Here is a 25522-nt window from a genome sequence, read left to right as displayed (position 1 = left end):
TATATGAAACTAAGAAAAGTCAAGAGATAATTTGATTAAGATTTTTCACTCTTACTGTAATTCCACACTCAAAAGGGGAAACTTCGTTATTATAGTTATTTAGATGCACTGCTTGACCATCACCTGAGAGGTCCAAACCCCTGGGATTAGGTCAGATGACTTGTGCTTTAGTGCTCCAGGTATCAATATGAGAAAAGCAGTTGGTCAGAGCCTCGTGCTGGTAACACCAAGGTTGTGGGTTCAGTCCCTGTATGGGCCTTTCACTTGAGCGTTGCACTTGATGATCCTTGTGGGTCCCATCAATCTTAGAATATTCTGTGAATCTGTTAAGTTTTGACCTTCCTGCTTGTGTGACATTTCAGAATAATGGTTGGATGGCTAAAAATCTGTTCCTTTTTCTATTATTCTGTCTTTACAATTGCAGTACTTTGCTATGCAAAGTCACACAGCATATAGAGAAAGAAAATTTGGGAAGTGTTCTTACAGCTAACACATTTAACGCTTCTTCTGAGGTTTTGAACTGCAGGATATTTATACAATCTGGCAGAGTTTCACACAATATTGATTTAAGTCAAGAGAACAGTATCTTTCATGGTTTGTCACATTTTGCCACTTATTTCACATCAATTTTTTGAATACTTAACATTCTCTAGTACATCTGTATTTATATTCTTACATTATACCGGGCTTATACTTGATTCACTGCTGACCCCCAGACATTTAGTGTTCATTAACCTTGTTGTCACCTTCAGCAGTGTTTAGTATCATACTATCTTAAATTCTAAATGAAAATAGAAACGCAGCAGAGAAAATGCAATCCATAAATGGAAGAACATACTTCTGCACCACAAAAATATCTCTGAAGTTAGTGATTCCTCCATAGCTAGTTGCACTGCAGTGGTTCACCTAATGGATTGCCAGAAAGTTTGCCAATAAAGCTAATGATGCCAGGATTTACATGTTCTTTGTATCTGCATGCTTTGGAAATTTTTTGTTGCTTTTCTCAGTTTCTTCTGTTCAGGGATCTTTCTAATATGGAAACAGTGTTAAAGAAGCTGCTACTAAACTTAGAAGTGCATTTTTGTTCCATTCAGGCATTTAGTTTTTAATTGTTTTTGGAAAAGTTGGTACATTGTGTTTATAAATTGCATATAGTTATTAAAGATTTTTCTCTATATCTAGTGATTTTCTCTGCTTTGATATGTATAAAGGGTTATGAAGTGAAAAAAATTACCTTTTCTAGGTTTTTATCTAAGGTTTATCTTCTATCTAAGCTTAACTTTCCTTCAGAATTAAACAGGCATTTACCAGAAGTAGGTTTTCCTATGATATTTCCCCAGATGCAACTTTGATTCAAAAGCTGAATATTGGAAAAGCAGCCTATTTAACTTTATAATTACTTTTGTTTGTTGCTAGTAAATATATAACAGATGGCAGATTAAAAAAAAAAAAAAAACAGAATAATCTATCTTTTAATTTAAATATAGCTTTAAAACTTAAAAAATGAGGGCTTCTACATAAGTAAAACTGGTATAAAACTTTCTTTCTGAAGCCATTTTCTTGTTGCAGTTATAGGTGATTTATACAGGGAAATTATTTTGCCTTCTTTTTAAATCACCTTTTATAAAGTAAGGCAGATGGAACTCTGCTACATCGACAGGTTTAGTACGCAGCATTTCGTTAATCATTATCCTGCAAGGAGTGCTAGTTTTATTCAAACAGTAATATTGTAGCATCACTGTGGATGTTTAGCTGAGAAGAATCAGCTGTGTATTATCTTAAGTGTGAAGTTCAATTTGAAGAGGTTTTGCATGAAAGTCAGGATATCTAGTGACCATAATCTTCATCATCAAAAGGAAATTGTTGTGGTCCCTTACAAGCACAGATGACTGAAAGCAAAATGCTTTTTGAGATTTCTGAGGTACTCAAAAGCTCTCTAGTCGTTAGTTCTCCATTATCACCTAGTTACTCTGCTTCTCAGTATAAATTACCTATCAGCTTCATTGTCTTCCTAATTGCTGATTATGTTTTTCTTTGATCAACCCCTTACTGTGTGGAACATTTTTGTACAAAACAGAAGGAATTTTTGTGTATGAGTGAGCTCATGCTGCTCTACAGAGCTACAGTGGTTCCTTTCCAAGCACTGTGCACCCAGCAGTAAATGCCAGTCTCATTCATCCACACTGCAGCCCCTTGGCCGTTCAAAGTGTCATTTGCTTGAAGATGCAGAATAATTTCGGTTGACACTAGACTTGGGAGTGTGGATCATACCTGCAGAGCCTAGCAGAAGGCCTTTTCTTGCTGAGAGCTAGCTGGAGTATTAGTAGCCAAATAGAGCACTGACACTGTGTGCTGATAGCAAAGTGAGGTTTATGTTCACATTCTATCACTTCTCTCAATTTTACATAATTCTGATCTGGGATGCTTTTCTCTGAAGTTAGTCAAGGGAGCCAGTGAAGTTCAAGCATGTAATGACTGCAGTGTTGTGACAGCAAAAGAAAAAGTCACAGCAGGATAAATATAAAATCCTAATATGGTTTGAATACCTTCCACAACCTTCATATTTATTCTTTTTTTTTTTTTCAAAATGCAACCTTTGCAAATCTTTCCTAGTCAACATTCATCTTCCCTGATACCAAAACTCTAAAGTCCTGGAGGGGTTCTTACTAATGTACGTTAAGGCTGTTGTAGATAATAGGTATAGAAGTTCAATTTTTAATTATGAGCATAAGTGGTTAGTTAATTATGTAATTAAATAAATTCTGATAATTTTATTAGTAAATATTAAAATTTGTATTGTAGATGTATAATTTATATCTATTTTTCTGCAATTTCATTATCTGAAATTTAGACACTTATTAAAGCATAGTAAATGAAGTGTATATTAATGGCTAATATGTGGTTGGGACAATGCTAGCTCTTCAGAAAAAGTTATTTTCATAGTGGTTAGTGTGCAGGCAGTATGTATCATGATAGTGTGGCAGTCAGTGAACATCCTACACGTAAAATATTATGAATACAAATTCAAATCAGATGGGATACTTTGTAAAGAAAATGGTATGATTTGGGCTTTTATTACCTATTAAATTCCACATTTGGATTTTTCTGTGTTTCACTTTCCTTTGTGTTGTGAGCAAAGTGTAGATACAGCACTGTAAAAGCAGAGACATCTGGAAGTATCATCTGAATTCTTTCATGTTCGTTCTTACCTGGGAAATTAGTCTAGAGAAAATTGTGTATCATTGCATGCGAGGCAGATCCTGTAAGAAATATGTTGCATTCAGTGGAAAATAGCAAGTGATACATAGATTTGAGGAACAGCATCTCCTAGGAAAATTTCAGACACCTATTTTACTAGGCACTGGCTCTGATCTACTCTGATAGTGCATAGAAATTTCCCTATCTTCTCTTATTGTTTGGGTAACATCGGCCTATGAAGGAAAGCATTTGTGTGCACCTGAAAATGTGAGAATTTTCTTCTCAGTAGGCAGATCACAGAATTTCTGACATGAATTTGAAGAGAGGAATTTTAAATGCTACTTCCTTTACTGGCTTTATTCTTGACTCGGCCTTAGTGATGAACTGGCACTTGCAATTCTCAGACCTCATATTTAAACATGATGCACTACTGAGGAAGTGAAGACTATTTTTTAGTGCTGCACTGGGGTGAAATAAGGTATGCTGATACATGGTGTATGGATCTATACAACAGCTGGGTTTCCAAAAAGCAGTTAAAACACCATAATCTTTGATTTCTGTGAAATTTTATGACTAAATTCTTAATCTGACAGCTGGTCTGAAATACTCTGTTTATCGTTGGTATAATATAAATTTACACAATGTGCAAGGAGTCACTGAGTAAAAGGTTATTGCTTCACCAGCACAAGCACAAATATTTTTTGAATATTTGTCATCCATTGGGTCGGAAAATGGAATTAATGTTTTTTGCACCTGGATCATAATCACATACAGAATTTTGTGGTGTATCATTTTCATAACTAGTTTCTTATAATTAATTTATCTGTATGTATCTGCTCATACCCATTCTTTAACTATTTTCTTTGTGCAAGTTGAAGGCAGAAGAGGCTCACTGAATAGGATGCATTATATCATACCAGTTGATTAGAACTGAAATATATGACTCCTTTTCAAGCCTTATTTCGTAGTGTGCTCATTGTTTCTTCTGCAGTTATGGCCTGTGCCTTGTGACTCACGGGAGCAAAGACAGGCAGAATTGCAAGTCGTTTTTTAAATCAACGTCCTGCAGCATGAGTCAGGCTTTAGATCTGGCCTTTGCCCTTCCTTTGCCTTTGTTCTTATCATTTGTTCTGCCCCATGGTTATAGCATCTCAGAATAGCATATTCCTGATTTTAGTGCAATTTGTTCCTGATGAATGCCAGGGAAAATTATATAAGATGCTAACTTGTCATTTTTCAGGAAGGGAAGCTTCTTTATATTGGGTTGTAATGGTCACTTTAGAAGGCAACCCCCAAATTTCCAACCTTCTGTGCCACCTCGTGGCAAGGTTAGCTTGCTGCAGTGTAACCTCTTACTCCAAGGGTCATTTTCATTTTAGTAATATCATCAGTAAAGTGTACAATTACTATTTTTTTCCCCAAATCAAAGAATTAAAAAAGGCATATTTTCCATCTATTTTGAATGGACTCTCAGTACCTGGAAAGGATTACACAAATAAAATATAAAAAAAAAAAATAGAAAAATGAGAGCTGAATAAATCTTTGCCTTCTTAACTCTTTTTTACCCATTAGGTAAATATGAATGGTTTCAGCCTTTTGTTAAAAATGGCACCAACATTGCTTTGGTGGGGTAATACTTCTGTTGTAATATATGATGTTTACAACTTAGTAGTCTCTGGTTTTATGTTAAGATCTGCTCTTCGTTCACTACTGGCTATATCTGTGCTTGGTTTATGGAATATGACATAGTCATTGCCTGAAGTGGTCTAAAGCAGGAAAGTTAATGTTTACATATCGAATAACTGGTTTTGTTTTTGCTAATACCAAGCTTTTTGAAAATGGTTTAATATCTTAAGACTTTGAGGCTGGGAGATAAAAAAATAAATTATGCAACTACACGCATTTCCTCAGGAACTCAAGATTGGACTGTAAATTTACCTTCTAAATAATTTAGTAAGATTAATGAGTGGTAAATTCTTGGCAGAATGAGCATTATTCTGGTTTTGTCATAATCCACAGATATTGCTACAAAGCTGTACTAAAACGTAGTTGTTGTCCAACCTGTATAGTTTTTATATTCAGACATAGCAGGTTATTTTCTTTTTCTATGAACAATACTTTTACCATTTTTGAAATAGCAGTAATGAAAATTTTATAGGCCATTTTGTGTACAGCAATGGCTTTTACACTGTCATTTCAAAAGTAGCAATTTAAAAGAGAGGAAAGGTAGCATGTGGAAAATTCATGTGTTCAGTTATTGTAAATTAAATTAAAAATGAATTTTCAAGGAGAGAATCGTCACAGGATATAACACAATTATTTTTTTCTATAGGAGGTTTCTCTTGGGCAGGTTTCCTTGTGTTTTGTGGTTTTTTACAGATTGTGCTTTTGAACACAACTGTAAGCAAATAGTAACCTACAAAAGCACAGCAAATCAGTCACCCATGTCTAACCTGTGTTTTAAAGGACAATAATTTGATACTCGCTTCTACTCAATACATTGGTTTTCCAAGGCAGGATCTAATCTTCCTTTGCTCTCCTTCAAGATGATATAAGCAAGTACCTAGGCCCTGCATAGCCAAAGGTAAAATGGAGCTTAGCTGCGGACAAGTCTTGCTTTCTTCTCCTGCATATTTAAGTTTAATAGCTTCACATTTGGATGGACTTTGAAAGCAAGTTGTCATTTAACTATAGCAGTGCTTCCATAAGTATATAAATCTATTTTTATGACAAGTTCAGGGAGGGTCATGGAGTGATATCCTTCAAGGTTATGCTTCTGTAAAAAGTATGAAAAACTTCACTTGTAACTAGCTTGGATTCATTGAAGGCAAAATAGGTTATGAAAAGTCATTCTAGGGCTCTTTATAACAGAATGTATGTTGATTAGTTTGGATTAAATACTTCAGAGCAGACTGCAGACATCTCAGGTACCTACTGCTAACACAGGGTTTAGGAGTTTTTGGTCTACCTCAGACCAGGAGGCCAAGGACCATGTCCTTCACAGGGTAGGAAACAGTGCTGTTTTATTGATGACACCATCTTCATCTGCCTAATTGGACTCCAGACTACCACTCAGATGCTCATCTGAAGTAGACTACTTAAAAGGTATTTTTCTTGATAACTGAAAAAGAATTAGTCTACAGAGAACAATTTTCTGTAATCTAATTTTACGTCTGATATAAAAAAACTTGGCCAAGAAATAGATATTATAGATGGTAGCGAACTGTAATGTCACTGAAAACCAGAAGCTGTCTTGGGTAATTGGGTTGTACAACAAAATACTAAAAAAATATTCCTTTGGAAAGCAGAAACATCTGCACAGGAGAGTAATACCAACATCTTTGTGTGGCTGGCTGTGATGTTGAAGAGTGCTTCTCAGCACAATATGCCATCATCCTACTGCTGCTGAAATTTATATGAGTTGTTTTTTTTAAACTTGTGAAGCAGGTTTATTTTAGATTTAATCCTAGTTTTTGTCATTTAATTTATGTTTTCAAAAATTGATGTATGCAACAGATAAGCAGTGCACTAACCAAAAAGAAAGAAAATTGATAAAAATCTGTCTATGCCAGGAAGCTGAGGAGTTAAAAGAATACTGTCAAATTGTTAAAACCAAAATAATAGGTCATGTAAACTAAACAGCTTGGCTCTTGCTATTTATTACTTTAGTCCTGTTTTCCTTTAGAGACGTTCCAGGCTTTCAAGGTAAATGGATTCTACACCCAAACGTTTGCTGTACTAAGTATGAAGTACACTAATGATAGGTTTAAAATTGGGTAATAACAAGATTATAATACTAGTCAAGAGGAAATATAGAAAGAAAGGGAAATAGTGTGCCTTATATGGTAAAATATAAGTAGGACGTGCTTTCAGTTTGAGCTGTACAAGATGTGATTAGTAACACAGATAAGTACTACTCCTGTTCAAATCTTTTCAATTTGAGAAGAATGATTCAAGTACTCACAGATATATCATGGATGTTTGTCTGCATGCAGACATAAAAAGTCAAAACCTATTCCTATAGACTCAGTGGAACTTGTCTGTTGTGACCGGTGGGAAGATAACCAGGTTGTTTGTAAGAATATAGAGTTAAAGGTTACAATGTGAAGGACTCACTGAAGTAGTTTGCCTCTGTTTTGCTGTCTGCATATTACTTATAATTTGAAATTTGTGTGTACTACTCTCCCCTTTATATTTGGCAGTCACCCCTTAATAACACTCCCAATGCTTTGAAATCCTGTATATTTCATATAAGCACGTGGTGTAGCCTATTTTTGTGTCTGATTTGCGTTGTACTCCAGATGGCATTGGTATATTTGTGGGTCTTCTGAGGCCAAAAACCAAGGAAAAAAAGGAGAGAAAAAAAAAAAAAGAATTTTGTATGTTATCCTCAAACAGGAAAATTCATGAAGAAAACCATCATATGTAATGGAAGATCATGATTGCTTTTAATTAGAAGAGCTTTATCCAATTGAAGGAGATGGTAGTTGACTGGACAAAATTCTTGTTTTGTGAATATTCATAGACTAAGTCTGCTTGAGAGAGCTATGGACTCTATTCTTTCTGCTCTTGCTTGATGGCTAAATTGTTTTGTTTTGAATTCTTTTTCCTTCAGTAAGATAGCTGTCATTAACTGGGATTGGAGGAAGGGTTGTTGTGTTTATTTGTTGGAGGTTTTTTTTATTTCATCTAGGATAAATCCTGTAAGAGTTGACTGATGATGTGACCTCTGCCTTCTGCACACTAGCTTTAACTGCAAGACAGATGTGTGAACTTACCAAAGAAACGAATACGCAGTAAACAATTCCCTTTATATACGTGAATTATAAGAACTATATTCTTTGCGAGAGTACCTACTTATTCCAAGTGAACAGCATCATGTTTGTGGGTTTTGAATCGATGGGTGTGGTTCTTTGATGTATCTGAAAGAAGCTTATGTGGTAATATCCGGATGGAAGATGGCTTTTAAGCTCTAATACATCACGGATCAGAGGAGCGTCTGCACTGCCTGCTTGCTTCTGTGATTTGTTTTGTCCATACAGGTTGTGATACTCTTAGTCTGTTTTATCAAGCTGAGTTTTGTATTTGAATTCATTCTGTTGTTTCAAGCTAATGGAAATGGACTAGATTATACTGAATTATCTTTTGATAACAATGGGTGAAGGGGAACTTTATCCTATGTCCAGTTAAACAAATCTGCTCCCAAAGAGAAGTTCTGTTAAAGAAAGAAATCTTGAGCTGTCTCTCTGTGTTGATACTGAATTAGCAAAAGGAAGGGTAAATATATGACCATCTTCACTATTAGTGGACGCTGTGACTGAAGACTGGACCAGAGTACTTACATGCAGTGCTCCTGGAGCTGAAGATACACAGTCATGATTCCCAGCAAGATTTTAGTCTACCACAACCCTTCTGGGGGCACGCGTACAGAAACGTACAGAAGTACTAGAAGGCGTAAAAAATCTCATGGAGAATTGTTCAAAAATGGATATCGTGTCAAACCTGGACATAATGTCCCCGAAAAGGAAGAGCAACATACTTTGCGAAACTCCTTGGTGTCTTGTTATAGGGTCGGCTCATATTGGGGTAAGGTCCAACTCTAAATGTTTTCTTCAGAACTGTAGTTTGTTATATTGTCTCTGGTGCTAGTATTACTGTATCTCCTAAAAAGATACTCTGTTTGATTTTTCGACCTAAAAAACAAGCTGCAGTATTTAGGTTCCTGTGTAGGAAGAATTAGTCCCTAAACTTAAGCGCTGCCATGTGCTCCTATCTCTCTCAGCAGAAGGGTTCATTGTTCACTTAGAACCAAATAATTGTCTTTATTGAGAGATGGAATGTAGTATTCTGCAGTGACGGTGTTATCAAGAAATTTTTTTTGACACTGCTCTCATTATTTAAAAGGTGCAATAGTAAGTTGAAGAAATGTGCAGCAGAGAGATTTATTAAGACTCTTTGCTACAGCACTGTTTGAAAGCAATCTATGCAGATTCTAAACTTGATGGTAGTTTCGCTGTCCTGGTCATAGAGCGTTGATTTTTTTCATGCTGTGGGCTGTTCTCCCCACGTGTACTGTTGCATAACAGAGGTGGGGAAATGTATAAAAATATTTTGTCTGGGTTGCTTCCAAGGAATGGCAAATCCCTTTCCTTCCATTCTATTTTTCCTTGTCTTTTTTCTTTGAGCGTTTATTTTTAAGTCCATCTGCAGGGAGTAAGATCTCAGGTAACTCTGCTGCAGTGTGTGAAGACATTCAGAATGGGATTGTTTTGCATCCTAAAAATTATCCCTCTATCCTGTCTCTCAGAAAATGTTCCTAAATACAGATTCTGGTTATTTTACAGTCTTCAGTAAACCATGTGGTCTTAATGAAATCTAGGGTAGAAGTTGCCATTGATAGGTTTGATGAAGGTGCTGTTCTGATGAGTGGGTGAATGGTTTGTCAGGAATAGAAGTGGTAAATGGGATCTCTGTATATTGAACCCTTACACCAATATTTTGAATACGCTATTGTCAATTAGAAAGAAAATAAACAGCTTAAGGCAGTAAGATGGGGATTACATACCTCATTGGTGAGAAATAATGTAATCTTGGTGCTGTTCTTGTCCATTGATCTCTCATGTCAAATGAAGAAATATCCCCATTCCTGTTTCTATTCTTTTTATTAGAATCTCATTAAAATCATATAAGCATAGTTGTCATGATTTCCTTGTCTTTCCCTTTAAAGACTTAAAATGGTACATTTGCCTTTTTTTCTGGGGGGGGGGGGGGAGTGGCGGGGGGGGGGGGGGAGGCTGTTGCAGCCTACAGCTAATCCTGATTGCTGCTGTATATTAATCCAGTGGAAAGCATCAGTTCGTCAGAGAGACTGCAAAACTGTCTGACAGGCAGGAAAATACCCTATTGACTGTAAAGTCAAAGCTTTAAATAATACTGTGTATTTTGCTGTAAATATTATAGATAAAATAATTTTCTACTGTAATTGCATTGCTACTGGCACACAGTTTATTGGCCATGTCAGTATCACTGTTCTGTTCTAAAGCGTCCCTTTTGCTGGGTCCTTAGTGAAGAGTCAGGAAAAAAGTGCTTCTGCTATATTCTAGATGTTGCCTGATAGTTCAGCATGGTATATTGCTTCCTATTGAAGAGATAATTGATTTTTCTAAAACCGATTTCAGGGGGTTTTGGCAATATGCAGCCTCTATTAGTGACCATTTTTTACAGACTTTTTACAGATTTTTTTACACATTTTTTACAGATTTTAGGTTGAACACCACGATATGAAATAATATTACGCACATATTTTACATTTTCAGTGTATCTTGAAAGTGGTCTGTTTGCTGCACAGGCAACACAGGTAGCTAAACAAATATTTTTGCAGTAAGAAAATAATTCTGTGGTATAGTTTAAGGGTTTATTTGAATCATCATACCTACAACTCAGATTATTGTATTAGAGGCAGAAACTCATGACTAAAATACTTTATCTCATATTGTTTAAGGAATCTGGTTTATATTCGTGGAAGTTTTTTCTGGTCTTGATATCTGAGAGTCTCTTAGGTTTGTCCTGGATATTGCAGCTGAAATAAACTCCAATTCCTAAGTGTATTTTAGTCATCCATTTAGAAGCAAAATACTGAGAAACTCAAGAGGTCCTTCTTTTATTTTATCTGTATATTTTTCCTCTGATTAGAGAGATTTTCTGGGTAAATTAAATATTTTGGTACTTATTCTTCTGTATAATTTGTAGTATAGCAGATTATATCCTATTCTAGTTAGATCCCATAAGAAAATTGCAGTGTAAAATCCTTTGCCAAGAAAAAGGTGAGTCACATGATGGAGAGAAAGTAGCAAGCACTTCCTGAACATTCTGTTTAACAGTTTACAATTAACTTCAGCAGGCAGGATCCATGAAACGTGCAAAATTAGAATGGACTTCACAGTAATACATAAGGAACTTATCCTATCTCAACTATTGATTCTATCATTTAAATATAAAACAGTTTTGTAGGTATTTCATAAGAAAAGGAATTGTTCTTCTCCACTTGTATAAAAAACATTGCAAAGTATTGCCAAGGAAAGAGAGCTGTACACATTTGTGTATGTAACTGAAACAGCTTTGGGAAAGGGGGAATTTTTGTTAATGTTCCGATTAGTGCATTTTGCTTTCTACTTGGTCCATAAACAAACATAAACTGTTTCTGTTCTTGGTAAGTTGGTAGACCTGAAAGAGATAACATTAACTTAATTGTGAGACAGTGAGTTTGAGTGCACCCTCAGCAAGTGTGCAGAAAACACTAAGCTGAGCGGTGCAGTTGACATGCCTGGGGGCACACGATGCCATCCAGAAGGAGCTGGACAAGTTTGAAAAGTGAGTCTGTGGGAACTTTCTCAGGCTCAACAAGGCTGAGTACAGGGTCCTGCACCTGGGTTGGGGCGACCCCCAGTGTCAACACAGGCTGGGTGAGGGAAAGGATTGAGAGCAGCCCCTGCAGAGGATTTGGGGGTGCTTGTAGATGAAAAGCTGAACATGAGCCAGCAATGGGAATTTGCAGCCCAGAAAGCCAATTTTGTCCTGGGCTACATTCAAAGCAGCATGAGCAGCAGGGCAAGGGAGGAATTTCTACCCTCTTCTCCATTCTTTTGGTACCCCACCTGGAGCATTGTGTCCAGCTCTGGGGTCCTCAGCACAAAAAATACGTGGACCGTTTGGAGTGGGTCCTGAGAAGGGCCACAAAAATGATCAGAGGGGATGCAAAGCCTCTCCTGTGAGGAAAGGCTGAGAGAGTTGTTCAGCCTGAAGGAAAGAGGGATGTGGGGAGACCTTGTTGTGGCCTTTCAGTACCTGAAGGGAGCAGACTTTTTAGCAGGACCTGCTGCAATAGAAGAAAGGGTAATGGTTTCAGTATAAAAGAGGGTTGTTTAGACTACAGTTAAGGAATTTTTTACAATGAAACGCTAGAATAGGTTGCCCAGAGAGGTGGTAGATGCCCCATTCTTGGAAATATTTAGGGTCAGACCAGACACAGCTCTGAGCAACCTGATCTCGCTGAAGATATCCCTGCTCTTTGCAGGGAGGGTTGGGCCAGATGACCTTTGAAAATTCCTCCCTACTCAAACTATTGTATGATTCTGTGAAAATCACATAAAATGAAATACATATAGGAATATAATAGCAGATCTGTTTGTGCCTAAAAAAATTTTGGTGACTGGAAAGAATTAATTTGCTATATAATAATCCTTTCGGCTTTTAAAATTGAAAGCCAGTTTTATTTTGTAGTTAAACTGTCCAAGCAAACTGTCTAGCTTTTTTTTTTTTTTCTAATTCTGTTCTCTGAAGGGAATTTAAAAAATGATGTGGGCTGTAACAAATGCAGAACTTAATCTATAATGATTTTCTTCTTCCAGAAAGAAATACATTGAAGCCATAGTATTTTTCTTCTATCATTTAATGTCTTAGCAACTAAATGTGCCTTAATTAACCCTTATAATGATTTGGAGATAGCGGTTTTATTGCTAACTTAGATGTTTCTCAGGTCTCTTTTTGAAACATAGTGATGGTTAACTTGGTCATCTCATTAGCTTCAGACACAGTGCAGAGAATTTGAGAGGAAGGGTTTTTCTCCAACCAGCCATTTTTCATGAAAGTTCACAGGGAGTGGAGCGAGGAAAGCAGCTGGATGAAAAAGAGCTGGAAAGTTTATAATTACTAGTTAGGATCCTCTCCTTCCCTGTCTAACCACATCTCTTTGAATGGGAGTAGCAACTGTGGGAACTACTGGAAGTGGAACAGAGGGATGTGTCTCTCACAGTTTTAGCAATATGATCCAAAGTTATCATTCTCTAATTGCAAATGGATCTGATATTTATAATTTTTAAGCTTCATTTTATTGCTTTTCATTTAGGTCCCTGAATCCATTTAGCAAGTTTTCATTAATTTTCAGAGTTCCCCACAGTCAATAATTAAAAAGCATTATATCCATGTAATAGACAGAATTGTACTTTAACACTACTAGGGAGGCTTAACAAGGCTACTTAACAGGACTATTTATAAGCCTTAGCAAGAGCAAATATTTTATTTAACAACTTTCCAAGAATACCGCCGGATAAACTTCTTGATTTAAACGCATCTTGCCACTTGCACCTTTGTGCTTGAGGGGAATCTATTATTCCAGCAAGATGATGGAAGTTGTGACCAGGTTTATATGTTTGCCAGGATCAGTATTTCTTTAAGTTTCTAGAAACAAAATCTGATTTCTTGCACTGGAATTGGATAAAATAAATGTCAGTTAAGAGAATGTGTGAGAAGAAGCTGCTCTGGCCCTTCCCGTAACAGTTGCAATACCATGTTACACAACTTTTATGTAACTCCTGGCTGTAGTTTCTAATAAAAATTATCCTTCAAGCTTTACTTTAATTTTATAAGCTGTGCATATGTACAGTACAGAGTGTACTTTTATTCATATGCCAAAGATCTGCGGCCAAATCATCTACAATCAGCATAAGACTATTTTAATAATTTAAGCCCTTAATCTTCTATATTAGTTTCTCTTGCAGACACTCTCTTTGTGTCACTGACTTTGTAGTTGTCTGGGAATTGCTATACACGCAATCTGCTTTCAACATAAAAATGCTATTTCTTTGTAAAAATACTTATTTATGTATTCCTATAGTTATAGACTGATGGAAAGAATTATAGTAAATTTGCCATTTTTAAGAGAAAATGTGTAATTTCTCTGTTCTCTTGCTTGTGTTTTTTGAAATTAGGGTGGAGATAAGGAGCATTATTACAATAAAAGATTTTACGTCATTAAGATTTACCAATTTAATCAGGTATATACAGTCTACTTTATCCAGGTTATCAGATCTCTTGCCTATGATCTGTTACTTTTCACTAAGCAACGTGGGAGCTTGGAGGACTGAGACACTTTCAGATCTGCGTGTGTCTTTGACAGGCTGAAAGAGAAGGACGTTCACTGCAACTCCCAACTGAAACCTCAGTGAGGTTTTTTCCTCTTAGCTTGCAGCCTGTATGTCTCCTCCCATTACATCCTACATAAACTAGGGCTTTCTGGTAGGATACATAAGTTATTAGGGAAATAAATTTAAAACAGTTTGAAAAATACCTGTTGAGGATCCTTGAACAATTAAATATGGAAGAACATTTCAAAGGTATTTGACATTTTGTATGCTACCTATGTTGATTTAATTGATCACTGTCATTGTGATGTGCAGTTATCATTTGAATTATTCTTCACTGTAACTTTGTTTTCTTTTACTGCAGGTTTAAGATTTTTAAGAGCCCTTAGACTGATACAGTTTTCAGAAATCTTGCAGTTTCTGAATATACTTAAAACAAGGTAAGACTTTTTTTACATTCTGATTTAGTTGCACTGGTGACAGAATGTAAATGGCTTAGGTTTGGGGCCCTAGTAATATATGATTTTCTTTTCTGGAAAAAACCCCCACTTGTTATCTGTTCTTTAAACCTTTTTCTGCTGTTAAATGATTGGTCAGTGATAGCATCTCTTGCAATGTGACCAGTAGATTTTAATTGATATGTTGTTACATTTGATATATTGAACAAGGTTATGTGTTGATAAATTAAAAGCAGAATGAATTACACATTTGCACTGATTAAACATTGCTTCTTTCCATATAGTCAGTCCATGTTCTACTGTCTTGAAAAAAACTGAAATCCAAATTCATTCAACAGAATACAGTTTAAAAGTATTATAAGAAATTAGTATTGTGGCTCTTCCAGTTTTTTTGAACTGAGCATCCTTTATCACAACAAAAACGTATTAAAAATTACACTGAGCTATCTTTATATTGTGTTCATTTTCCTTAGTATTTCTTCCATATAATAATTAAAGTACTCCAATTAATCTTCTGGCTTACCGGTTCTTTGGCCTATTAATACATGAAAGTTGTGCAGGAAAAGCACAGTTTTGGACAAAAGATCATTTTGAAGGAAATAAAAAGAAACCTTCCCATGCCATGCAGTTGAAGACATTGTTTTTCATCATCTCTAAAATACTCCAGGGGAAATACTGAACCCAGCTTTTGATAATTACTGTAAATTCAGTTCCATTTTGAAGACCTCTCCTATCTGCACCAGTTGCTGTAGATGTGTGAGGGTTTTATATGCAGATTTTGTAGCAATGGAAAAATAGGTACAGAAATTTGTACACACTCACAGTAAACAGCTGTTTTGTCAACCCTTAACCTTGAAATTATTGTCTCTGCTGTAAAACTCTCACACTGTCTGTCTTTAGTTGTGTTACTGGAAGGAAGCCAGTTCTTTTCAAACAAAGACATCAAAGAATGTGCAGTGAAGTCCCGCAGCTCAGAATGTTCAGTCTGGTAAAGGAGAATAACATTTAACATGCAGAGCAACCTTGCCATAAGAAATGGCAGTCAGTGAAGAAGCCCCATAAACTGAAAGGATTTTGGATAAAAGCTAATGGCCCCTTCAGTAATGGGGGATTTGTGAAATTCCAGAACCATAAGTGTGCATTAATCACGTTCAAGGTACTCAGAGCTAGTTTATTTGAAAATTGACCTGTTCATTGAAATAGACTTTCTCTGGTGCAGAATTTACTCTTATATTAGATATCATCATCTCTGTGATTCTTTATATGACTGGCAAAGTATCTGTAAACCTCAAATGTTGATTATTGAAAGCATGTAAAGCAAAACTTTCTTTTATGACTGTTTCAGTTTAGTCAGTTAATTCATTTTTAGCAGTTCATCACTATCATCATTTATTTAACTGAAAAATTGTCACTGCCTCAAAACAGTTTTTAATGTCTCTCCCTGTTCCTGGTAATGCAACAGAAAGTCATGTGTGCTCTCTTTTTTGTCTGACTTAATAACCTGAAATGAACTAAATGATTTGGAATGTCACTAAAGTTCACACAACTTTTTTTTTTTTTTTTAGTGGATGTGTCGAATTAAAACAAATTAACAGAATGCAATTTGGTTTAGAAGAGTTTTTAGTTACACCTAACATAAATTTGATTGTGTGAGTGCTTTGAGGTTTTTAAAATGTCTTGTATGAGTTTAGCTTTTAGAAAGGAAAAAGCTAGAAAATTCCTGTATTACTTCTACTGCTACCTTCAATGAGAAACTTTTGTATTTTCAGTGTGTTTTGAAGTACCATCAGAGCTGCAGTTCATGTGCTGCACAAACATTTTCTATTACAGTATCAAAATACTGTTTGATTGAGAGCTTCTGGTTCTGAATTATTTAGCTTCCTAAAAAGAAAGCATGCTGAGCCCTTGTGATTAATGGAGAATCTTCAGAAATTTTGTACAAGTTAGGGATGTTAAACAAGTAGTCTCAACAAATCTCATGTTATTTAAATAAAATTTAATCCTAAACTAATGCAGTGATTTTTTATTATTTAAATAAAATTTAATTCTAAACTAATGCAGTGATTTCAATTACATACCGTGGCCTTAAACCTTTATTATTACTTTAAAGTCTTACAGTGTATTGTATGCTTTTGCCCAGCTACCGCAACATTATTTTTTCTCAGGGATAGTTAAAAATCTTCTAGAATTAAGATTTTTTAGCATTTTTTTGCAGTCCATTTTCAAGGTTTTATTGAAATTTTCAACATTTTAGGTTTTTTGTGAACATAAAGATGAAAAATCAATGACAGAACTTGAGTTGTTCAATTGGGATAGCAAATTCAGCATATCATTACTAGCTTTGAAATTATAGTAGGGGAAGTACTTCTTATTACTTAAAAATTCAGCAAAAGATAAGAGTTCTCTGTTTGAGGTGATATGTATTTATATGCAAAAGGAATGGAACTAACTAGATGTAGGCATTTCAGTGCATTTAGCATTAATAACACATAACTGCAGACAAGATGAGAAACTGATAGGATATAATGGGCACTGCTGTGTTTTTTAATATTGAGTGCAATTGCAGAAGACATTTTCTCCTCCTTTTCCTCTTTTCTCCAGTAAAGAAAAACATTTACTCTAACCTATAAATTAAAATTACTCCTGGAATTAGTGACTGAGGATTACAGGAACATATATTATTTATGCAGGGAGCAGAAGGACCATTCCAAAAAGTGGAATCCAGTGAAAGAAGCTGCACAATGCAACAGTAGAGGCAGTAAGGAGACTAGCAAAGTGTTAGGTAATTATTAGAGTATCTGGAAAAAAAGCTAAATACGTTTGAAAAGATCCTGTAAGACAAAGCAAAATTTTACAGTGGCGCTTTAAAAGACTGTGCCCTGCCAAGGACCCATTTGTTTCCCTAATTTGAAATTAAATGTATTTTACTCAAGATTTTTTGTTCCCATGTTTTATAAAATTGAATTCTGCTGTTTTCAGTTGAAAATTTTCTCTCCTTCATTGCTTTCTAATATTTTTCAAAAAAACTGCAGGGGCTTAGGCAGGGCTCCCAGTAAGGGATTTTGCACAGATGTTAGAAAGAGCTTAAAGAGGGGGAAAACGTTTATGACTAATCCTTCATCTATATTTAGACTCTGGCAGAAACACAGGGAGTATTTTATAGAGGACAGACAAGATACAGTGTTTAATAAATCTGCAAAAATAAAATGTACCAAACAAGTAATGTAAATAGTTACTATTAATGGATATTGCAGTAATATGAGGAGACCAACAGACACATTATTTTATCAGGAACATCTTGTGTTCTCAGTTTAGGTGGAGGATGATATTTGGCCTTTCAGGAGCTTTCCATCAGCATCACTCCTATGATTTTGTTTAATCTAAGAACCCATTGGTTAGGGTCCTGTGCTATAACTGAATGTTACCACAAAAAAAAAATAGGGACTTTAATCAACCATCATTTAAGAAAGAGAGAAATAGGGAATATATGTTGATGTTGATGAACACTCATGACAAGACTGCTGGTATATTATTTTTGAATACAGTATTCATTTCAACACCTGTCATATTACCAGTTGTATTCTTTTCCTTGTACTTCCAGATGTCTACTAACTGTAACTCTTAAAAATATTTTTAATGGAGCTAGTCTGGTTAATTTTCCAGGTTCTTTTCCCCATTTTTTTCCAAAAAGAATGCATTTTTATTGTCCTTAAAGTAGTTAGAAACATTCATTAATTCTACTACAAAACTACTACTGCTAAAACTGATAGTGAATTTTTTCCAAATTTTTATATTTTTGAATGTATTGCTTTAAGGATAATGGTGGTTCTTTTTTTGAGGTGTTATACCTCCTTATAAATATTTTCAAAACCATGAATGGGTAAGATTGTCTAGACACAGTCATACATGGACTCCAGTTCCTCGGGTTTTTGTTGAATACCCTTCTTAGGACAGTGACTTTTGTGAGAAGAGAGGGAGCAGGTTTTATTTGTATTTCTTCCACAAGATTGTAAGTATGGTGTTTTCCTGCTGAACTGAGTGAGGTCCTTGCTTCAAAATCACTTCTGGCTACAATAGGGAAAATACTACTCTGTGACTAAAAAGTATTTAAAGTATTTGCAGAGGTTGATTGGTAGGTTTAAATTATATTTTTTTCCCTTTTTTTTTTTTTTTTTTTGAGAAAAATGTGAATGTGAAATATGAAATACTCTAGTTTCATGTGAATTTTCCATAAAGAGGTCCATAGGAGTTCATGCAAGCAGAATAATAAGAAAAATACTTAGGACTTTACGCAGGAACTGTAAAATACCTTAGTTCTTTAATTTGGGAATCATAATTTTATCATGTATTTTTTTATGTATTTACATGTAAATAATTCTGAGTGTACAGCAGTGAAAAATGGAGACATGAGTGTATTGGGAGGCAAGCAAATTATCTGTGAAGAAGCATTATTTATTTCTATTAGTTTGTTTATGACTAATGATGTAGCTAAGGTTTCTGTTCGTTTTTCTGCTCTCATTGGAACTTAATTTTCAAGCTATCTAAATTATAAAAATGTGAACTCTCCAAAGGAAAAATAATATATATTATACATAAACTTTTAGATAAATTTTTTAGGGAGTCTGTTTCTTTTGGGAAATAATCATCAGGTTTGTGAGTCTAAAGTATGCAATTGTATACACGTACCTATAAAAAATGTGTGACAAATTCTAGTCTAAGTTCCTGTTTGTTTGTTTATTTCCAGTAATTCCATCAAGCTAGTGAATCTGTGCTCTATATTTATCAGCACGTGGCTGACAGCAGCTGGGTTCATACATTTGGTGAGTACATTTGAAAACACTTCACTGACTCTTTCTGATGGACCACGGGCTCTCTGAGCTGCTTTACTCCTGACGCTGCCTTGCTCTCGATAGTGCCGTACCACACCGATAGAGTGCACCAAAGAGGCATCCCAGCTTCCCCAAGTTTAAGCTTGTTCTCATCTCTTGAGGAGGTGGTGGCAGTGAGTTCAGACATCCCTGACCCCAGTGGGGATGGGACTGGCGCGGGTGAGCAGCAGGTGGCGGTGCTCGCCAGGGAACTCCCTCAGTGATGCTGCTGCCAGGCTGGAGCAGTTTCATTGACTCCACTTGGCTTAAGCTGCATGCAGCTATGTAAGATTGAATTCAAATTCCTTCTTTTCTTGCTGTATCAGTCATTTAATGTTCACTCTTATAAAGATGCACAGAGATTTTGAATGTTTTAATTTATGATATATTCCTCATTCACATAGAACCATACTTTTACACTCATCTGGGTAAATATAGCACTTCTATCATAGAAGCAATAGATTTTTCTATTTTTGAACAAACAAAACACCCCTTAAATATTACATCAAGACCAAGGGAATACTGTTTTCTAGGATTTGGATTTTTTTTCCTCTTTGTTTTTCAACAAAAGCTTTTCTGTTCTACTTAGGAATACTCAAACTTCAGCTTTTTACTGTAGAACAAATTTTTGATAGCACACTCCTTTCCCACTGAAAAATCTATAATTTTGTCTCAACAGTGGCTGGCTTTTTGGAGAAGTAGTAGTGTACTACTAAAGGTGCCAGTAATGCCTTCAATAGCTACCTAATCTTTTAAAACAAAAACATTGAGGATTATAATTGCATTACAAGTAAGATTTACCCTGAAAATATTCTGAACACATTTTTATTAAATGAACTTACCTAAGTACATGAGTAATTTATATTATTTAGTGGTGCATAGAAAAGATACTTTCTATAAATTATCTGAGTAGCAAGGCTTTATATATTGGCAAAAAAACTGTAGTGTACTCTGTTTGGGACGGGGTCAGGTTCTGTATTTGATCAAAATAAATCACAGGAAAGGATTCAGAGTTCATAATTATATGCCAAGTTAAATATCTGTATACAAACGTGCACATGCATATATGGGTGGAGTTAATTTGGGGTTAATTATAATGAATATAATTCATTATATGTTTTCTTGCACATTGTAGGTGGAGAACTCAGGGGATCCGTGGGAAAATTTTCAAAATAATCAACCGCTAACATATTGGGAATGTGTTTATTTACTGATGGTTACTATGTCCACTGTTGGCTATGGAGATGTTTATGCAAAAACAACCCTTGGTCGCCTTTTCATGGTCTTCTTCATCCTTGGGGGATTGGTAAAAACCCTTCTTTATATTCCTCTTAATACTACAGTTACCTTAAAACTTGATCCTGTATATCTCAATGTTGTGATTAAGGAAACAATAATAACTGGATTAGTAAATTAAAATGAATTATAAAACTTTAAAATTTGTTTAGTATGCATTTTTTCTGTAGATAAATATTTTGGCAGAGCTTTTCAAATTAGTCCAGAATTAGAATTTTTCTAATACATTTGAATGAGTAATGCATATGAATACATGAAGTGCCTTAATATTTTGACCTATAATGTTATTTGTAGTCCCCTACTTCTTAGTGACTGACTGTAGTGCGTTTTTGGAGGTTGCTATTGATATTTAAAGGCACTTTGCGGTTTCAGAAATCCTACCCATCCTTCTGTGTTCCTTCCCAGAATTCCAACAAACACTGTGGCTTTGGACTGCCTTAAAGAGCAGCTTGCCTGATCCAGATGATGGCAAACCACGTTCTCTTTAGTTTCAAACTTCCTTTCTGTCATGTAGTACAATTTTAGCTCACAATTTATCACATGACCATAACCAGTATCCTTTTATATCAGCGATTTCTTGTGTTCTTTGTCCTGTATGTAAACAGCACACAAGTTACTATTTATCTTGTCAACTTCTCCATTGTTTGTCAGTGTTAGTAATATTATTACACCTGTTGCAATGTTCTCTAAACCAGTAAAGTTTATTTTAGTATTTACACTGTGCAAGGTAAATGCTTTATGGATAACTTGTAACGTGTATCGTGCATGTACACACATATGTATATAGTCACTTTATCCTCATCTACTGATTCCACATCTACATACATCTCACAGAGGTGATATGTATATAGCCAGTGTTATGAATGCCATATATGAGACACACACAGATATGTATTACATATATGCATTCCCATCTCTGCTTATTGACATGTGAAGATCATGTCAAATGGCAGTAGCTCTTCGAAGTATCCAGCCACAAGGAAGATGTTTGTTGGACAAAACATGGCAGAAAAATTTTTATTTTCTCCTCAAACCCTTTTTTCTATCACATGTTATTCCAATCCTTCTAAACCCAAAAACTTTTGGAAAAGTTTTTTTTAGGGGGTGGGGGGTGTGATTTTTTTTTTGTTTCTTGATGTGGAAATAACCCCTGATTTCATCTTGTTTTTGTCTTCTTTTAAATTCTTACAATGGGGGTAAGAGTCTGTATTTTGAAATAGAAATGTAACATACTTGGCTTTCTTTTTTTGCAGTGGGGCTTAAAAAGGTTTTTTCCCCCCTCCCCTTTTCCAGAAGAAATAGACCTAACTGTTTTTTGTGATTAGATACTAGTTTGAAGTAATTTTGTTCTTGTTTTGTTTTATGTGTCCATTTTTCCTCTTTTAACCATTTTCTTTATTTATAAGGTGTGCACCTTTTCCAAGACAAACTTTTATATTGAGCCCTCTTGTTTTGTTTGATAAGAACTTTTACATTTTTTTTTTAAATTTTCTTTTTAAACAACTGCATAGATCTAATTCTTTTTCATTTTCAGATCTTAAAAATATATATTTTCTGAAAATATTCATCATCCCCCTTTCTTTGGCCTCTCTTTTTAGTCTTTTCTTCTGTCTCCTATCTTCTTCTTAGGCCATGTTTGCCAGCTACGTCCCTGAAATCATAGAGTTAATAGGAAACCGCAAGAAATATGGTGGTTCCTATAGTGCGGTTAGTGGAAGAAAGTAAGTATCCCAAGAGGCTCTGCTGCCTCTGCTGCAGTAGAACACTCTCTGCATGCCATTTTCTTTTTTTTTTTTTTGTGTTTTTGTTTCATGCATGTAGGCAATGTTTGCTCGCTACGTGCCAGAAATTGCTGCTCTCATCCTTAATCGGAAGAAATACGGCGGAACTTTTAACTCAACCCGAGGCAGAAAGTAAGTCCAAAAAGACCAGGTGTGGTTGTGGGACTCTAAAGAGCCCCTGAAGGTGGTAATAGCTGACACACAGCTTACAAGGCTGTGTTTTTTGACATCAGATGTTACCACTGGAGAGTTGTCACACTATAATTAGAGACCTGGGCTGTGCTATGGTACAAGTCACAACATTTTGTTCCTACTTCAAGAGAACCTGGATACCACTAAGACTACGCTGACAGATCTTGTGAAAAGTGCTGCTATTAAATATGCAGTTGACAAGTCACCCTTTTTGCAGAAGTTACTTCACCGTTTTGGGCATCAGAATATCATGTGGTTTATCTCTTAAATAAGTGACAACGATAATTCACATGATTTTCAGACAACTCAGTTCTTCAGAAAACTTTGTTTTACTGGATGCAAAATAGGAGATATATTTTGACCAGTTTGTTCTGTTGGACTGACTGTGCAAGAAGTCTAATAGCCCTCAATAGTTTCTCAATGTTCAACCAGCAGATTCAGACATCATATACTTCTTTTGACTTCCTGTGAATATTGCAAACTCCCATGATTTTAGGATCTATGACCAGGGATTTTAAAGCAGTTCTCTTCCCTATGCTACATTATACTTATCTGAAGAAGGGCAGGCAGTAGGCTTAATATCAATATAGTATGGTAAAAAACCAAACCCATAAAACCCACTATTTTTACCTGGTGGCAAAGGTTAAATTTTATTGGACCACATAAACTCATTACATTTCTGTTGAAAGCCTGCTTGTTTTCTTGGCCAAGTTAAAACTAGCTCTCTCTGGCATTCCCAGCAGCTGGACCTGCTGGGATATAGCCTTTACTGAACTAGATGTCCTTGGCGATACAGTGTGATACAGCACAGTATCACCTTTAGTGTTGCCATCCTTCATTTCATTACATATCATTGTCACATCCACTGGTAGAGGTATATTTACCCTGAAAGTCTAGTCATAAAGAGGGTCCTTTTCATATGATATAAATAAGGTACTGCAAGAAATTTATCTAATGAATTGTCCCTCTTCTTACTTTAAGTAAGAAATCATCACCCGTGCAACATTTTGTTGAAGTGCATCATGGTTTTATCAAGTTATTTCTCCTCTCTGTGTAGCAGAAAGACTGTAAATGTCCCACAGAGCTAATTCTAGAGTACTGTTTTGTATCACTGTGTAGAAAAATCAAAGTTTTAAAATTAGATATAGCTTATGCTATTTTCTGTTCAATAATACTCAAAAAATTAGATAGTGAACTTCAATACATGCATTTATTGAGATACCTTCAAATGTCTAAGGTAAACTGCAAACAAGGATGTTGGAAACTTGAATCACTTACCTAGACAAACTCAATGCCTTGATTTATTTCTGAGAATGAGTAGTATTGTTAATTTCCTGAAATGTTTATTTGTGACAGAGGCCAGGACTCCATTTCATGTTTATATTCATAGTTAGTTTATCAAAGAGAATTTTTTCAAATACACATGTACCTCTGTTTTCAAAGATCCAGAGGAGTTATAGCGAAGGGAAATATGGTTAAAACCTGTTTTACACACAGAGTTTGTCTGTCCCCTTCTACATTGTCACTAGTACCCAGCATTGCTCAGATGTCTCTAAATTTGGACCTGATCTTCAGTCAGAACCCCACATCCTGAAAAGCTCAACTTCAGATTACAGGCTTCTGCTAGCTTTGGGGCGTGCTTAATTTTAGTTTTTCACCTTTTGTTTTTGTCTTTCTTTATATGCACTGCACTGTTTGTTTTTATTTCACTATGTTGTCAGTGCTTTCTCTGCTGATCTCTACTGCTCATTTAATTTGTTGCTTGAAACTCAGCTCTGTCATCAGCATACAAACTGTTCAATTTACTTTATGCATTATTTTCTGGTTCAATTATTAATTATGAAGTAGTTTAAAGATGTCCTTTGCTCATGTGGGTCTTTCATCAGAGAATCTAAGCTTGGGAACTGCACGGTAAAAAGCCATTAGCACCCCTTGTTTGATGTTGCTTTTACAGTCAGTAGAACAAGATTGATGAAATGTTATGTTTGGCCAAAACTGAAGTTTTCATTTCGAATTCACTGTTGAGAGAATGGATTGTCAGAACCAATAAGTTTTCCTTTGCTTGGGATATGGGCATGTGGTAGTAATTAGCAGTATAAGGTCTTTAGTTGAACAACCAAGCATAGATTCTGGCAACAAAAATAATGGCAAACTACAGTTGTTCTATTTCTAACTTCAGAAAGTTTCCAGATAAAATTAAATACATTTCCAGTATGAAAACAGCTGAATTTTGGTGAAAGATGTAGTTTCAGCCCTTAAAATAGCAAATGTATGTACTTTTTAAGTTTCTACAAAATAGATAAATACGTGGGATCTGCTTTGTAGCATTTATATATGTTTATACATTGTCATGGTTTAACCCCAGCTGGCAACCAAGCCAGGAAACAGCGCGATGTTGCCTCCTAAACTGTGTGTGTGTAATAACATGATTATTAAACATTTAGGTCAGAAATTAAAACCAGTATATGATTATGTATATTTTGAGTTTTGCACTGAGTGACTTAATACTATGGAGAGGCTTGCTACAGAATTGTAACTATAAAGGAGCTGGAATGTATGCATAGGAATTATTGATACAAACTTCAGTTACTAAAGAAGAGAAATAACAAACACAGCAACAAGTTTGATCTCACACTTCGTTTTGCTTTTCAGCCAATAAAGTCCCCAGAAGATCATAAACTATATAGGATTCATTTTGCATAATACAGAACCCTGTTTTTGTCTTTGATGAGATGCATACCTTGGAAAGAAAAGTAGTTTGTAGATGGTATGGAGTTATCACTGGTTAAACGTACTAGATACTAGGTTCA

General features: G+C 35.4%; 1 protein-coding gene across 50 annotated transcripts in view; it reads left to right on the top strand.

The window, feature by feature from the left end:
• The window catches only part of KCNMA1 (potassium calcium-activated channel subfamily M alpha 1), a 444344-nt gene that overhangs the window by 266008 nt on the left and 152814 nt on the right, over positions 1 to 25522 (top strand). For 44 of the 50 annotated variants that reach the window (XM_032116877.1, XM_032116876.1, XM_032116875.1 and 41 more), the window contains 4 exons: positions 14482 to 14557; positions 19320 to 19395; positions 20579 to 20749; positions 22369 to 22460. In XM_032116877.1, the coding sequence (XP_031972768.1) occupies positions 14482 to 14557; positions 19320 to 19395; positions 20579 to 20749; positions 22369 to 22460 (415 nt within the window). Of the gene's footprint in view, positions 1 to 14481; positions 14558 to 19319; positions 19396 to 20578; positions 20750 to 22368; positions 22461 to 22560; positions 22653 to 25522 lie in introns of all 50 variants that reach the window. The other 6 variants (XM_032116869.1, XM_032116922.1, XM_032116908.1 and 3 more) reach the window with 1 other exon arrangement.

This window comes from Corvus moneduloides, chromosome 8 (genome assembly GCF_009650955.1).
Source record: "Corvus moneduloides isolate bCorMon1 chromosome 8, bCorMon1.pri, whole genome shotgun sequence".
NCBI lineage: Eukaryota > Metazoa > Chordata > Aves > Passeriformes > Corvidae > Corvus > Corvus moneduloides.
This window is presented reverse-complemented; position numbering and strand designations above follow the sequence as displayed.